Below are 15,899 nucleotides of genomic sequence, written 5' to 3'. Positions count from 1 at the left end.
TAATCTTTTATTACAAAAAGCCTCCTGTTCAAATATGCTTAATTAAAAAACTGTTTCACAAAGTCTATAGTAGTCTTTTGAAATTATGTAATGCATAGAGAAAAATTGGAAAATTTCAATATGAAGTTTGTGAAACAGTTTTTTAATTAAAAGCATTTTTGAACAGGAGGCCTTTTGTAATAAAAAAAAAAGCTTAACAATGTGAGTTTTCATCAGAATCACTTCAGTAGTTTTTTCACAATCACACTGTTACTGCCACGCAGATTTGTAAACAGACAGTAGGCTCTTCTGTGTGTGCTTCTTCCTTACCTTGGTCATGAGAAGAAATCGATTCTTGTTTGGAATCTGCCATATCAGCCCATCATGCACAAAACCTGCTGTAATATACTTGTAGGCATCCAGACTCTTGTATGCCTTAAGGTCCTTTCCAGTGTACGGAGATGGTGAATCGACGAGGTAATTATAAATGTCTGGATATGAGAGATCAGGCAGGTCGGCTCAGGTGATTTTAGCATGCTTCTCGGTAAAAGGTACGGATCCGTTGTGCCAACAAGGTTCAACTTCTCCCGGTAACGTTTCTTGGACTCTTCATCCAAATGCACAACTTCATTGGATAGCAAATCAGCCATAATTCGGATGAAATCGGTGAAAATGTAGCGCAGAAATCAAACTGAATCTGTACGAACACGTAGGAAGGAGCTGACCGGTTGACCGGCAAGATGGCGGCGTAACACAAAGTCACGTGATAAAACCCACGTGACTGCAAAGCCTCTATTGACCCTGAGAATAGACACTCCAGTCCAGTAGGTGGGAGTATGCATCTAATGAGGTTGGTTGAGACCCCGCCAAGAAACAAAGAAGAAGAACAAAGTTTTTGTTGCCCAATCATGTGCAGCTGTAAGACAAAACATGTGACCTGGAGAAGGGAAGTTAAAAGAACTTATTTGTAACGGTCGTTTCAAAGAAGCAGGAGGCAATGGACTCAGAAGAGAAAGAAGGAGCGACCAATGATAACTTTTTTTTCAACGATGTTGAAACGTGTTGATGTGGATTTTCCGTTTGGAAAGGGACGAGATTGATGTCGTACTCTACCTCCGGCTCAGGAAAAAAAGGGTAAGAAGATGCTTCTTTGAACGGAACAAAGACTAAAAGATGTTAAATAAATACACGCATGGCGTGTTCGCACGACGCAAAGGGGTGGGAAAGTTTTGAAAAAAACCCCACAAACCCCGTGAATTGAGACTGTTAACACGCGATGTATTAAAATGTAGGGCGGAAATGTAACCATACACAATTTAACAATATTGTCCGTAATGTACCGCGAACCAGGATAATACACGAAACTCACTAGCAGGCTACATATTTCAGAAGTTATCGAGAAACAAGAGATGTCCGTCATGTACAAACACTTATGTTTAAGTATAAATATTAAGACATTTTATTTATAAAGCGCTTTACACTCAAAGACGCCTATTCTGCGCTAAAGTGATTTTTGCGCTACAGTTTGTACTCTTGTTAAATTATGTTGCAAACTTTAGGTGTTTAAAAAAGCAGAAGGTAGATATCGATCGTCGCCGTATCGTGTTGACCAGCCATGATTTTATGAAATATACCCGGAGATTCCCAGACCTGTTTGTGACCTCGGGAACGGTTGTTTTTTTTTATTGAGACTTTTAATAGTAGGTTGCACAGTGAAGTACATATTCCGTACAATTGGCCACTAAATGGTAACACCCGAATAAGTTTTTCAACTTGTTTAAGTCGGGGTCCACTTAAATTGATTCATGATACAGATATATATATATACTATCAGATATATACTATCATCATAATACAGACATCACCCAAGATAATCACATTGAATTATTTACATTATTTACAATCCGGGGTGCGGAGGGGGGGTTAGGTTTGGTTTTTATCATCAGTCATCAACAATTGAGAACAGAGAAATGGATATTGGAACAGTGTAGGTCTGACTTGGTAGAATATGTACAGCAAGTAGTGGACATAGAAAGAGAGATCAGAAGGCATAATAAAAAGTATCTGCATTTGATTGTTTACATTTGATTATTAACAATCCGGGGAGGATTGCCAATGGAATGTTGGCAAAGTTGTGGTTTCGCCTGTTTTTCATCACCACGTTGTACTATTCAAGGTCATAAATGCGTAGCCGAATGAAAATTGTGAATGTATTGTTTAGTCTTTGGGGGAAGACATCTTACTTCAGTGTTTCCCCCCGGAGTCGCTGCTGGAGCCTATCTCAGCTGCATTCGGCGTAAGGTGGGGCACACCCTGGACAAGTCGCCACCTAATCGCAGGGCCAACACGGATAGACAGACAACATTCACACACTAGGGCCCATTTAGTGTTGCCAAACAATCTATCCCCAGGTGCATGTTTTTGGAGGTGGGAGGAAGCCGCCGTACCCGCAGGGAACCCACGCAGTCACGGGGAAAACATGCCATCTCCACACAGAAAGATCCAGAGTCTCATATTTTAGCAAACTTTAAAGGCCATCGAGACCAGGGGCCTGCATCCCAAAATGTTGAAAGAGCCATATTGGACCAAAAATCCATCCATCCATTTTCTACCGCTTGTCCCTTTTGGTGTGGCGGGGAGTCGCTGGAGCCTATCTCAGCTGCATTCGGGCAAAAAAATAAAATCCGTCTGGAACCGCAAAAAATTAAGTCTTGTATAAAGTCGCGATCCAAAGTTTACATACACTTGTAAAGAACATGATGTCATGGCTGTCTTGAGTTTCCAATTATTTCTACAACTCTTATTTTTTTTGTGATCGAATGATTGGAGCACATACTTGTTGGTCACAAAAAACATTCATGAAGTCAGGTCCTGCTTTCTCTCCGCTTTGTAGATCTCGGGTCAAGACAAGATCTTCCTGTGGATTACAATAGATCAAAGAAACCGACACCTTCATGTCGCTTCCCATCGCACACAGTGGAGTTTTACAAGCCTTTTGCTTGGTAAGATCAAAGACAACTTTTGTCTCCTCGTCGGGAACTCATGGAAACATAAAGTTTTGTGATAACTTAGATACAATTATTCTGACAGTAGCCATCCACAAGCTTCTGGCAAGCTTCTGCTTGAATTTTTGACTACTCCTCTTGACAAAATGGGTGCAGTTCAGCTAAATTTGTTGGTTTTCTGACATGGACTTGTTTCTTCAGCATTGTCCACACGTTTAAGTCAGGACTTTGGGATTCTAAAACCTTAATTCTAGCTTGATTTAGCCATTCCTTTACAACTTTTGACGTGTGTTTGGGGTCATTCTCCTGTTGGAACACCCAACTGTGCCCAAGACCCAACCTCCGGGCTGATGATTTTAGGTTGTCCTGTAGAATTTGGAGGCAATCCTCCTTTTTCATAATCCTCCTTTTTCATTGTCCCATTTACTCTCTGTAAAGCACCAGTTCCATTGGCAGCAAAATAGAACTTTCCTCCAGAAGGTATTATCTTTGTCTATGGGATGTCAGATAAAACTAAAATTTAGCTGTTTGGCCACAATACCCAGCAATATGTTTGGAGGAGACAAGGTGAGGTCTTTAATCCCAGGAGCACCAGGCCTACCGTCAAGCATGGTGGTGGTAGTATTATGCTCTTGGCCTATTTTGCTGCCAAAGTGAACCTTGTTTTTATGGCTGTGCATTTGTGGTACGCGAGTGTTTAAAGCGGAGACAATGTCGGACATTTGGAGGGAGGATGCGGTCTCAACCTTTTTAAGAGTGTTCGCTTCAACAGCTAACAAGAGTGAGGCGAAGTTGTGTGAAAAATAACTAACTATCATTTTAGCCAACCACGCATGCACAGACAGAGATTTCTTTAATACATAACAAGGTCAGTTGTTTGTTTTTACCACTATTCATTTCTTATAAATGGACATTATTAGTCATTAAAATTTTTGAGCAGAACAGTTACATTATAAATTAGGGCTGGGCAATATGGCCTTTTATTAATATCTCTATGTTTAGGCCATATCGCGATACACGATATATATCTCGATATTTTGCCTTAACCTTGAATTAACACTTGATGCATATAATCAATCAATCAATGTTTATTTATATAGCCCTAAATCACAAGTGTCTCAAAGGGCTGCACAAGCCACAACAACATCCTCGGTACAGAGCCCACATACGGGCAAGGAAAAACTCACCCCAGTGGGACGTTGGTGTGAATGACTATGAGAAACCTTGGAGAGGACTGCATATGTGGGTAACACCCCCCCCCCCCCCTCTAGGGGGGGTTATAGGGGTATAATCACAGCAGTATGATGATTCTACATTAAAACATTCTTGTTCATACTGCATTAATATATGCTGATTCTAAACTTTCATGCAGAGAGGGAAATCACAACTAAGTCAATTTACCAAAACTGTATTTATTAAACAGTTGTTAAGCCGTGGCACAAACATTCATGTCATTTCCAAAACAGAAAGTGCAAGATTGTCAGAGACATTTTAAAACAAGCCATTAGTGCACTTTTGTGCATGATGTCACTAAGATGACAAAACAACACTAAATTAAAGTGTACTTTTTATACAGAACGCCGCTACAATATTTTAAAACAAATAAAGTGCACTTTTGTGCATGATGTCACACAAGATATTTCAATAACTGTCAAATAAAAATGAGCTGCATAATAGGAAATCAAATAGTGTCTGTCCTTCGCTATGTGGTAGGTTCCTGCGGACGTTATCTCCTTCTGTTGTTGACTATTTTTTTCATACGATGTTGATCTGGAAATGGTTGCTTGGGCATTTTGTTGGTGTGGCACCAGCCGAGATGTTGACATGCAGAGTTTCAAGCACTCCTCATTCTCTAGCGGGTGACTTTTCAAATGATGCTACAAATTAGCAGTGGTGCTACTTTTTGTAGCAACGCTTTTGCCGCATACTTTACATATTACATATATCTGTTTGACATATTTCCGCTTGAAGCCAAACAACCGCCAGACGATGTTTTTCCTGGGAATTAATTCTTCCTTCATTTGTTACCAGATTCGCACCTTCTCTCTCTCGTTACCCATGCCGCTCCCTCTATGCTCCGCGAGAGCGTATGACGTTGCGCGCGCGACTGTATGTGACGTACGTTAGAAGGTGCGCTTGTTTTACGTCTCAGTGAGGAGAGACAAGAAAGAGTGAGAAAAGCCTGTAGTGTAATGTCCGCAGCTAAAAACTGCGTGCGAACGTATAGGCCTACTTGAATATCACGATATCGTCATTTTCTATATCGCACAGAGACAAACCCGCGATATATCGAGTATATTCGATGGGCGGGGTTGGGAGGAGCGGGGGTGTTTTTGTAGCCAGGAAGAGTTAGGGCTGCAAAGGATTCTGGGTATTTGTTCTGTTGTGTTTATGTTGTGTTTAGGTGCGGATGTTCTCCCGAAATGTGTTTGTCATTCTTGTTTGGTGTGGGTTCACAGTGTGGTGCATATTTGTAACCGTGTTAAAAAATAAATAAAATCAAATATGACCACCCTCAAGTATGTCTTGCAATAACTTGCACGTGTCTGCAGAAGCCTCACCCATGTGTCTGGGCTGGCACGCTGTTAGTATGGAGAAAAAGATGATGCGGTGACAGTTTCTAGAGGACACTGAAGGCAGTGCCATCACGGCACACCCTCGATATTGTCGAGAACCTTATAGCACACCATGATTGGTAGATTCCTTCAGCTCCGCACACAACGCTGTCAAGCGCCATTCGTTTAAAACTCGCGGGCCGCACGAACATTAAACTTTCATAGTAAGGTGGGAGCCGCAAAATAACGTCTCGCGGGCCACAAGCGGCCCGTTCTAATGGGAGGGGTCTCATTATACGGCAGCTGCACTGGGTCATAAACAGTTCAAACAAAAAGGTTCTTGGAGCGGTGTCGGGTTGCCTCCTCTCTGCTCGTAGATTTCGGGTCCTTCCTGTGGCAGTCCAATAGATCAAAGAAACCGACATCTCCACGGCGCATTCCATCGCACACAGTGGAGGTTTACAAGCCGTCTGCCTTTTGCTTGATAAGATCAAAGACAGCTTTTGGTCTTCACACAGGGCAACCTGAACGTATAGCAAACCAGTTGTGTGATAACTTGTATACAATTATTCTGACAATAATGATTATGAATGATAGGAAAAATAAAAAAAGTGCAGTTTGCCTTTAAACAAATGAAAAATAAAATTTTAACTTTCAAAAGTTTATAAGCTGTTATGTGTTGTGGCTCCATATTTTTCTTTAGTGTAAGATGAATCACCATGTTTCTTTTGACAGAAAGGCCGCCGACCTATTGGCTAGAGGGAATTTTATATCGCCTAACTGAGGCATTTTAAAACATTTGGAACTAGCTGGCCCATTCATCAATATAAACTGGCGATAGGAACTTCGACTTTTTTTTAGAGCTGTCTAAAATTAAATTCATCTATTACCAGAACAATATATTTCATTACAATAATATAAATGTGTGCAATAAATTAATGCCTAATGTAAAAAGTATGTGGTAAAAATTATTTAAAAAAAATAAGGAAATAATCTGGTCTCTTACAGCAACAACCTTTTAAACACTCCTCACAATTGATGCTGATGAAAAACTAATATTAATTCAATTATCCCTCAGAAACACTGATTATTGTGATTAAAACTTTTGACAGGACTCATTTCTATTATCAGCTCTGGTTTATACTTTCATGCTTTTTGTTTTATTTTTTTAAAAACATTTTTTTAAACACTGTCTTGCTTTCGTTTTACCAAATTAAATGTTTCTTCCTTACAGAAAAAGATGATACATTCTGAAATTGCATTTTGTCAAACAACTCTTCTCTCTTACTCTACTTTGTTTATAATTTCTGACACATTTTTTGTTTGTGAATTTTTCTTTCAGGAAATCTTTCGTTTCCATTTACAACCATACTGAACGGAGAAAGAAAATGTATCTGGCATGGATGAATGGACAATACCAAATAGTGCGAACAACCTCTCATCCTCCAGGTCACCCTGCTAGAAACACAGTGAAATCCGGAGACATACTACAACAACAACAACTGAGTACCATTTCTCACAATGGAGGCCCATGTAACAGACAATGGAACGGATTCAATTGGCAGATGAGACAAGTTTCTCATCAGACAGGAGTGAAGAACAATGACTACCAGACGCCACATGTTAGTTTGCAGAACCGTTCCTGTAATCTGCAGGGTGGACAGTATTTGCCTGTGATGAATAAATGTGAAAATTCTGTAAATTATTCAACAATTCAAAATCTTTCTGATATGAAGATAAAAACATGTCATCAAGGCAAACAATTGCCCAGGCAGCAGTTTAATGTGCTGCAATACAGTCAATCAACAGTTCCACAGGCATGTACCATGTCTGCTCCTCAACATATCAGGGATAATAAGGACTTGTATAAGGCTGCAAACCAAAGTTCATCGAAAACTAGTGTCTCCTCTACCCCGGCTACCTCATTTCCTGTCAGCCAATTGGTTAGTGTAGCCGAATCTTCCACTGCACGCAACGCAAACATTGCTCTGGTCAACAACGCTGCACATGGACTGCATCCCTCCAATCACTCTGGACCTCATAATATGCCTTATTTTCATATCCTCAAAAGTTTACAGATTCTGCACGACTCCAGAATGACTCAGAAAACACAAAGTACATCAACCATATTAGATAGCAATAAAACATGTGGGGCCCCAGCAGCAGGACCTTTGCCTAATATAAATGAAACAGAAAAAAGTCTCCCACTCTTACAGCAATTTCTGGAGACAGCCACTGGTAAACAAAATGACAGATCAGATACCTCAAGAGAAGTTGCTATTGTGCGTCCATTGACTTCATCTTGCAATACAAATACCTGTGCAAGCAAATGTCCCACAACACCAAAGTCTGGTAGTTTACTTGTACAAAAGCAGAAAACAATGCAACGAGAGCATTTTAAGAGTTCCAATGAAGTTCTATATCAGCCAAAGTCCAAACACTGTCCAACTCTGCATATGCAAGCTACCAAACATGCAAATGACCACCGTGTTGGAGCATGTGCTCAAAAGTTAGTAACCCTTGAAGCTACAGAAAAAGACAAGAGGGATAATGAAAAAGGACAATATTTTAAGAGTTCCATTGTTATTCCAGATCAGCCACAGTCCAAACAATGTCCAACTCTGTACATGCGGACTGCCAACCATGCAGATGACCATGGTATTGGAGCATGTGCTCAAAAGTTAGTAAACATTGAAGCTCCAGAAAAGGACACGGGGGATCAGAACACACGACAAGACACACAACCAGAACCAGAGGACAGTATTCATAAACTTTCATCGCTTCCGACAACACAGTGGACCGCTAAGGAATTACAATCATTGTTGGAAGTAAATGTACATGAGGAAGAATCTAACAAATCTAAAAAAGATGGTCGAAGACAAATATTATCTCTGTTTTATGCTAACAACGTATTAAATCTGGTGACCCTCATTAGGACAAGCTCTCATGGTGACTTAGTTAGAGATGTTGGTGCATTTTGTGGCGATCATTTGACAGACGACACTGTTGTACTGACACAAGTAGAGCCCTCTTTCACAAGTCAACTAAAAAACTTCCATGTTTTTAAAGATGGGGAGGTTTACTCAGAACTGCCCTACAGCTCGTCATGGTTGAACAAAAATGAACTAGATTACATTGACAAGGAGTTTGGTCCCAATAAGTACAGATCACTGATTGACAACCAGCCAGATTCCGTAACAGTTGAGAGCGTTCCATCACAAACTGCAGCTAAGGTGCCAGGACCTGTGATTGAACAAGTAGATTACGACAGTACGGACTCTGACGAACTGTATTCATTTGAAATCAAAGTTTTGTCACCAGAAGAAGCTAAAACCATTTTTGAACAAGGCCGTGTTGGGACGTCACAATGTATGGCAACTTTTAGTAAACTAGAGGCGGTCTCAAATACTTCTGTGGTGGATAACCCACCTAAAGATCTCGAGGCCACAAGCAGCTCACATGCAAAGACTGGCATACAGCAATTCTGCTGCATTGCAAAGTGGAAAGAGATGGTTTGTGGTTCTGAAACGTTACTGGAAAAATGCCAGTGTGACCAGCTGTGCAATCTGACAAAGTTGAGCAGTGAAACTGAAAGGAATAGCCAACAAATGGACTGCCAAGAGGAAATGATAGTATCTGACCTTCAATCCCACTCACCCTTCAAACATGTGGAATCTAAAAGTGAGAAGAAAACTATCAGCAGCATTCCCACTATAAATTGGGATGAAATATGCAACACAGTCAGTGAGACTTTCGAATTAAGTTACGATGAAGAAACTGACATGAACATACAAAAGCTAAATGAAAGCCAGCCAATCATCATACTGGAAAATGATGCCACAAACCTATCCAGCTGTGAGAGGGATCTTCACAACCAGTTGCCTGACAATGAAGATGGCAAAGAAGCTCAGCTGAAAACTGCAGAAAGCTGCCAATCCACCGATACTCACATCAGTGGAGAAAAGACTCCCGTGTTGCTACCTCTTGAGGGAAATTGTGAACAAGCACAGAAAGCACCAGACAAGACAAAGTCTCCCTTGGAACATCAAATGCTGTGTGATTCACAGGCTGTTGGTCAGACGACCATCAGTATAACTCAAACAAAGGAAAATCAGCAAAGAAAACGAAAGAGACTAAGCTGTCCAGCTGCTATTATTCCATACCTTAAGAAGTTGATTAACACAAAAAAACAGGATTCCAACATTTCAAAAAGCCTTAAGATTAGTGTTGACCGTGACCCTTTAGAGTCAGGCAGAACTGTCCAGCTTGCGCTTTTTGGCTCATTACCACGTGCTACTATCCCTAATAGTTGTAAAGAGACTGAAGCCCCTCCTGAAGTTATCTATGCCAATATCAGCCCCTTCAAAAGAAAAACAGGAGAATGTGCACCCACATCGGATGATTCAGCTACAAAGGGGATTCCAAAGAAAACATGTTCATCTGCAGGTCAGATGAAGCAAAGAATCAAACGGAAAGCAAAGCATACCCTCCTCTCTTCAACGACTGGCAAACGAAAGAAACTGGTCAAAAACTGGCCCCAAAATGATAAGGATTTTGATACCCACCTGAGAAAGTCGACTGGACATGACAGAAGAAAGAATGAACATGGAAGCCAGGCTCTTCTTCCCAACCAGGGAAGTGTCTTGAAATTCAGTGTTTTGCCAAATAGCTTCAGCTTTGAAGATACATCAAAGGATGAGAAAGAAACCACAGAATGTTGTCCAGGTAAGTCACTCTGTTAATATCAAAAGTTTTTTAGACTGACTTTCAACCAAAAACTGAAGGTGTGACTTCAAGGGGTCTTATTATGGAAAACCATCTTTTCTTACCTGTTGGTACCTGTTTTTTTATATTTAGGATCCCCATAAGTCCCAAAAGTTTGAACCTTAAACCCTGGAGGCATGGTCGTGATATTTATAAAAACAATTTTTACTCATACTTGCTCCAAAATTGGAATTTGAGACTTTAGTTACGTCATTTGTAGAGGTGGGGAAAATAATAGATTTTTTGATGCATGGCAATTCGGGACATAGACAGTTATAGAATCGATTAGTAAATGTCGATAATCGATTTATTTATTGTAAATAAAGTAATGCAGACAGTTCTAGAATTTGGCTGACTGCAACGAACCATCTCACCAAGAGATCAGAATCAGAACCAGAAATACTTTATTAATCCCAGAGGGGAAATTAAAATTTTCAGCACAATCCCATTCAAGATCAGACAAACCTTACAGGGAGACAGAACAGGATAGCTGACGGGTCTGCCAACTTTCTGCGCCCATCTGACCAGCTCCTTTATTATCGGGCACTTATGGTCCAGTTTTGCACAAGTTTGTGGGAATTAATTTAACTGTTTCTTATTCCAAATTGGTTTTTTTTTTAAGTTGCAAGTGATAAATGCTTATTTAGTGAAACGAAATGTAAAACTGCATCAATATACACAAATTAAAGATGCATAAATCATCGATTTCTAATCGAATTGTAGCTCCTGAATTGTAATCGAATCGTGAGGTGCCTAAAGATTCCCACCTCTAGCCGTTTGCCATAGTTACATCAGCGGAAATCTCCATATACGGTAGAGGTTTACCTGACGAGCTTTCGCAAATTTGTGACTTTTATTCGAAGGTGAGCGGTGGCAAATGGATGGATGGTTGGATGTAGTCCAAATTTGTAGTCAATAAGTTCCTTTTTCTCTGCCCTGTTGTTGTGAGACAGACTGGCTCGTACATGTATGCTAAAATCCTCCGCTGTTGCCTCTTCTAAAAAAAAAAAGCAGCGTATAGTTCTAACTTAAATCTGTTAGTATATTCGATATGAAAGCACTAAAAACTACTACGACCTGACTGATAAGGAGAAGACAACGTTGTAGGAGGTTTGGCCTGGAGGAGGACTTTCGCATGTAAATAAGACCCACAAAACGGCGCATACCGACGAGACGGTCAGGAAGCTGCTTGAAGATGATCAGTAAAACAAAATGTATACAACATTTTGACCAAAGAACCACTTAAATGTTATGTAGACCACAAGGAAGTGTTTTAAATGTAGAAAAAAAATATCACAATATGACCCCATTAAAGGCCTACTGAAATGAAATGTTTTTATTTAAACGGGGATAGCAGATCCATTTTATGTGTCATACTTGATCATTTCGCGATATTGCCATATTTTTGCTGAAAGGATTTAGTAGAGAACATCGATGATAAAGTTCGCAACTTTTGGTCGCTGATAAAAAAAGCCTTGCCTGTACCGGAAGTAGCGTGACGTCGCAGGTTGAAGAGCTCCTCACATTTCCCCATTGTTTACACCAGCGAGAGCGATTTGGACCGAGAAAGCGACGATTACCCCATTAATTTGAGCGAGGATGAAAGATCCGTGGATGAGGAACGTGAGAGTGAAGGAGTAGAGTGCAGTGCAGGACGTATCATTTTTTGCTCTGACCGTAGCTTAGGTAAAAGGGCTCATTGGATTCCACACTTTCTCCTTTTTCTATTGTGGATCACGGATTTGTATTTTAAACCACCTCGGATACTATATCCTCTTGAAAATGAGAGTCGAGAACGCGAAATGGACATTCACAGTGACTTTTATCTCCACGACAATACATCGGTGAAGCACTTTGGCTACGGAGCTAACGTGATAGCATCGTGCTTAAATGCAGATAAAAACAAAAGAAATAAGCCCCTGACTGGAAGGATAGACAGAAGATTAACAATACTACTATCAGGAGACACCGAACCAAACACTGGACCTGTAACTACACGGTTAATGCTGTGCCGCCTGTCGAAGCCTAGCTATGCTGTTGCTAACGAAGCCATTGAAGCTGACTTCGCTACGGGACCTCGTCAGAGCTATGATTAAAAACATTAGCGCTCCACTTGCGCCAGCCCTCATCTGCTCATCAACACCCGTGCTCACCTGCGTTCCAGCGATCAACGGCGTGACGAAGGACTTCACCCGATCATCGATGCGGTCGGCGGCTAGCGTCGGATAGCGCGTTTGCTATCCAAGTCAAAGTCCTCCTGGTTGTGTTGCTGCAGCCATCCGCTAATACACCGATCCCACCTACAGCTTTCTTCTTTGCAGTCTCCATTGTTCATTAAACAAATTGCAAAAGATTCACCAACACAGATACTGTGGAATTTTGCGATGAAAACAGAGCTGTTTGTATTGGGATACAGTGTGTCCAAATACTTCCGTTTCAACCATCGACGTCACGCGCAAACGTCATCGTACCTAGACGTTTTCAACCGGAAGTTTCGCGGGAAATTTAAAATTGCACTTTATAAGTTAACCCGGCCGTATTGGCATGTGTTGCAATGTTAAGATTTCATCATTGATATTTAACCATCAGACTGCGTGGTCGGTAGTAGTGGGTTTCAGTAGCCCTTTACTTAAACAAACTACCACATTGTACTGTCTGTATCGTAATTCTTTGTTTGCTGTAACTGGTTTAACTTTGTTCAAACATGCGTTCTGTAGTTGAAGACGGAACAGCGTTGGTCCAAAATGGCATGAAAAAATAATCTACAAAGGTAACGACTTAGAGTAATCATATTTAAAGAAGCGGGTAGTAACGTGCTACATTTACGGTCACATTTACTTAATAAGTTGTACTTGTCATGGTAGTTTTAATGCAACACAGTTTTTGCGTCAGTATTTTTGTGAGGAAGAAATTCTACTTTTTACTGCGTAACATTGAGTTTCATTCTGATTGATTTATAATATATTGATTACTGCCTTGCAAAGATTGATTTGGCTCAACTTCTTCCAGTTGGCACTGTCAGGTGACTGATGTAAGCACTTATGACATTTTACTCCATTTCACCAATCAATCGGAGCCTGAACACACTAAACAGTGTAAAAAGTGACATGTTGCAGACGCGGCAGCACAACTCTTCAATGTTTTCCTAAAAACTAAGAAAAATATAAATATACAGTCGTGATCAAAAGTTTACATAAACTTGTAAAGAACATAATGTCATGGCTGTCTTAAAGGCCTACTGAAATGAATTTTTTTTATTTAAACGGGGATAGCAGATCTATTCTATGTGTCATACTTGATCATTTCGCGATATTGCCATATTTTTGCTGAAAGGATTTAGTATAGAACAACGACGATAAAGATTGCAACTTTTGGTATCTGATAAAAAAAAAGGCTTGCACCTACCGGAAGTAGCGTGACGTAGTCAGTTGAACATATACGCAAAGTTCCCTATTGTTTACAATGATGGCCGCATGAAGTGAGAGAGAATCGGACCGAGAAAGCGACAATTTCCCCATTAATTTGAGCGAGGATGAAAGATTTGTGGATGAGTAAAGTGCAAGTGAAGGACTAGTGGGGAGTTGAAGCTATTCAGATAGGGAAGATGCTGTGAGAGCCGGGGGTGACCTGATATTCAGCTGGGAATGACTACAACAGTAAATAAACACAAGACATATATATACTCTATTAGCCACAACACAACCAGGCTTATATTTAATATGCCACAAATTAATCCTGCATAAAAACACCTGCGTGTTTGTTATGCTAGCTCCTAGCTCCTCTGCTAGCTCCTAGCTCCATAGAACACGCCAATACAATTCAAACACCTGATCAACACACACACAATCACTCAGCCCAAAAGACCGTTTACCTAACCCAATGTTCATAAAGCTTATATATTTTTAAAAAGTTACGTACGTGACGCGCACATACGGTCAAGTTATCGAATGTTTAGCAGCCAAGGCTGCATACTCACGGTACCTGATATTCAGCTGGGAATGACTACAACAGTAAATAAACACAAGACATATATATACTCTATTAGTCACAACACAACCAGGCTTATATTTAATATGCCACAAATTAATCCTGCATAATAACACCTGCGTGTTTGTTATGCTAGCTCCTAGCTCCTCTGCTAGCTCCTAGCTCCATAGAACACGCCAATACAATTCAAACACCTGATCAACACACACAATCACTCAGCCCAAAAGACCGTTCACCTAACCCAAGGTTCATAAAGCTTATATATTTTTAAAAAGTTACGTACGTGACGCGCACGTACGGTACGGTACGTGTTATGCTAGCTCCTAGCTCCTCTGCTAGCTCCTAGCTCCATAGAACACGCCAATACAATTCAAACACATGATCAACACACACAATCACTCAGCCCGAAAGACCGTTCACCTAACCCAAGGTTCATAAAGCTTATATATTTTAAAAAAGTTACGTACATACGCAAAAAAAAGCCAAAGCTGCATACTCACAGTAGCACGTCTGCGTCTTTGTCATCCAAATCAAAGTAATCCTGGTAAGAGTCTGTGTTGTCCCAGTTCTCTACAGGCGTCTGTGTATCCAAGTCAAAAGTCCTCCTGGTTAGAGTCTCTGTTATCCGAGTTCTTCCATCTTGACTGCATCTTTCGGGAATGTAAACAAAGAAGCGCCGGCTGTGTACTGTTGTGGCTGACTACGTTCGAAAAATACGTCCATTTCGCACCGACAACTTTCTTCTTTGCTTGCTCGGCTTCCTTCTCAATAATGCAATGAACATGATTGAAACAGATTCACGAACACAGATGTCCAGAATACTGTGGAATTATGAAATGAAAACAGAGCTTTTTCGTATTGGCTTCAATGTGGAAGGCATACCCGTGTTCCCCGGTCTACGTCACACGCATACGTCATCCTCAGAGGCGTTTTGAACCGGAAGTTTAGCGGCAAATTTAAAATGTCACTTTATAAGTTAACCCGGCCGTATTGGCATGTGTTATAATGTTAAGATTTCATCATTGATATTTAACCATCAGACTGCGTGGTCGGTAGTAGTGGGTTTCAGTAGGCCTTTAAATCAGTGTTTAGACCTACTGTTCAAGGACAAACATTGAATAAATGTTTTCCTCTGTGTAGTTTGGCATCTTTTAATTAAGTTTTGATTGTTTGGATGGTTTTAAGTTCAATTATGCTATTCTTCTTGTAGATAATCCTTCACCAGAACCAGAAAAGGAAAGTCTCATTAAGAAAATCACAGGTAGGACATTTAAACCAGTGTTTGAACTAGACCACATTTTTGTAAAATCAGTCAATTATTTCTGCTTAATTTTGCACAGTTTAGTAAAATCAGTCCATTCTTTTTTTTTATTCATAGTAGACGTGTGGAGTTCTCTTCCTGGACAGGATAACCATCCTGTACATCATCGTATCACCTCCAGCAGCTCCAACGTCTTTGCAGAGTTTCAGAAAAAGTATATGATGATGTCCCAGCCATCAATGGCTCAGTAGCTACTGGCACATTGGATTTTGGCTGTGAACTCTCTGAGCAAATGACGCTGTGAAGGATTTACATCTTTAAGAAGAGAACAATAAACCAATACAGTTT

The 15,899-nt window shown here is 40.4% G+C and overlaps 1 protein-coding gene across 2 annotated transcripts in view; it reads left to right on the top strand.

Moving 5' to 3' along the window:
• Positions 1-885: 885 nt before the first annotated feature.
• The window catches only part of LOC133641565 (uncharacterized), a 15,263-nt gene continuing 249 nt past the window's right edge, over positions 886-15,899 (top strand). The window contains exons 1-5 of one of the 2 annotated variants that reach the window (XM_062035376.1): positions 886-1,113; positions 2,873-2,981; positions 6,882-10,264; positions 15,501-15,551; positions 15,669-15,899. The exon at positions 15,669-15,899 is cut by the window's right edge and continues 249 nt beyond it. In XM_062035376.1, coding sequence (XP_061891360.1) covers positions 6,928-10,264; positions 15,501-15,551; positions 15,669-15,802 — 3,522 coding nt within the window. In that variant the 5' untranslated portion in view covers positions 886-1,113; positions 2,873-2,981; positions 6,882-6,927 and the 3' untranslated portion in view covers positions 15,803-15,899. The remainder of the gene's footprint in view (positions 1,114-2,872; positions 2,982-6,881; positions 10,265-15,500; positions 15,552-15,668) is intronic. The other variant, XM_062035375.1, reaches the window with a different exon arrangement.

This window comes from Entelurus aequoreus, linkage group LG24 (assembly GCF_033978785.1).
Source record: "Entelurus aequoreus isolate RoL-2023_Sb linkage group LG24, RoL_Eaeq_v1.1, whole genome shotgun sequence".
Classification (NCBI taxonomy): Eukaryota; Metazoa; Chordata; class Actinopteri; order Syngnathiformes; family Syngnathidae; genus Entelurus; species Entelurus aequoreus.
This window is presented reverse-complemented; position numbering and strand designations above follow the sequence as displayed.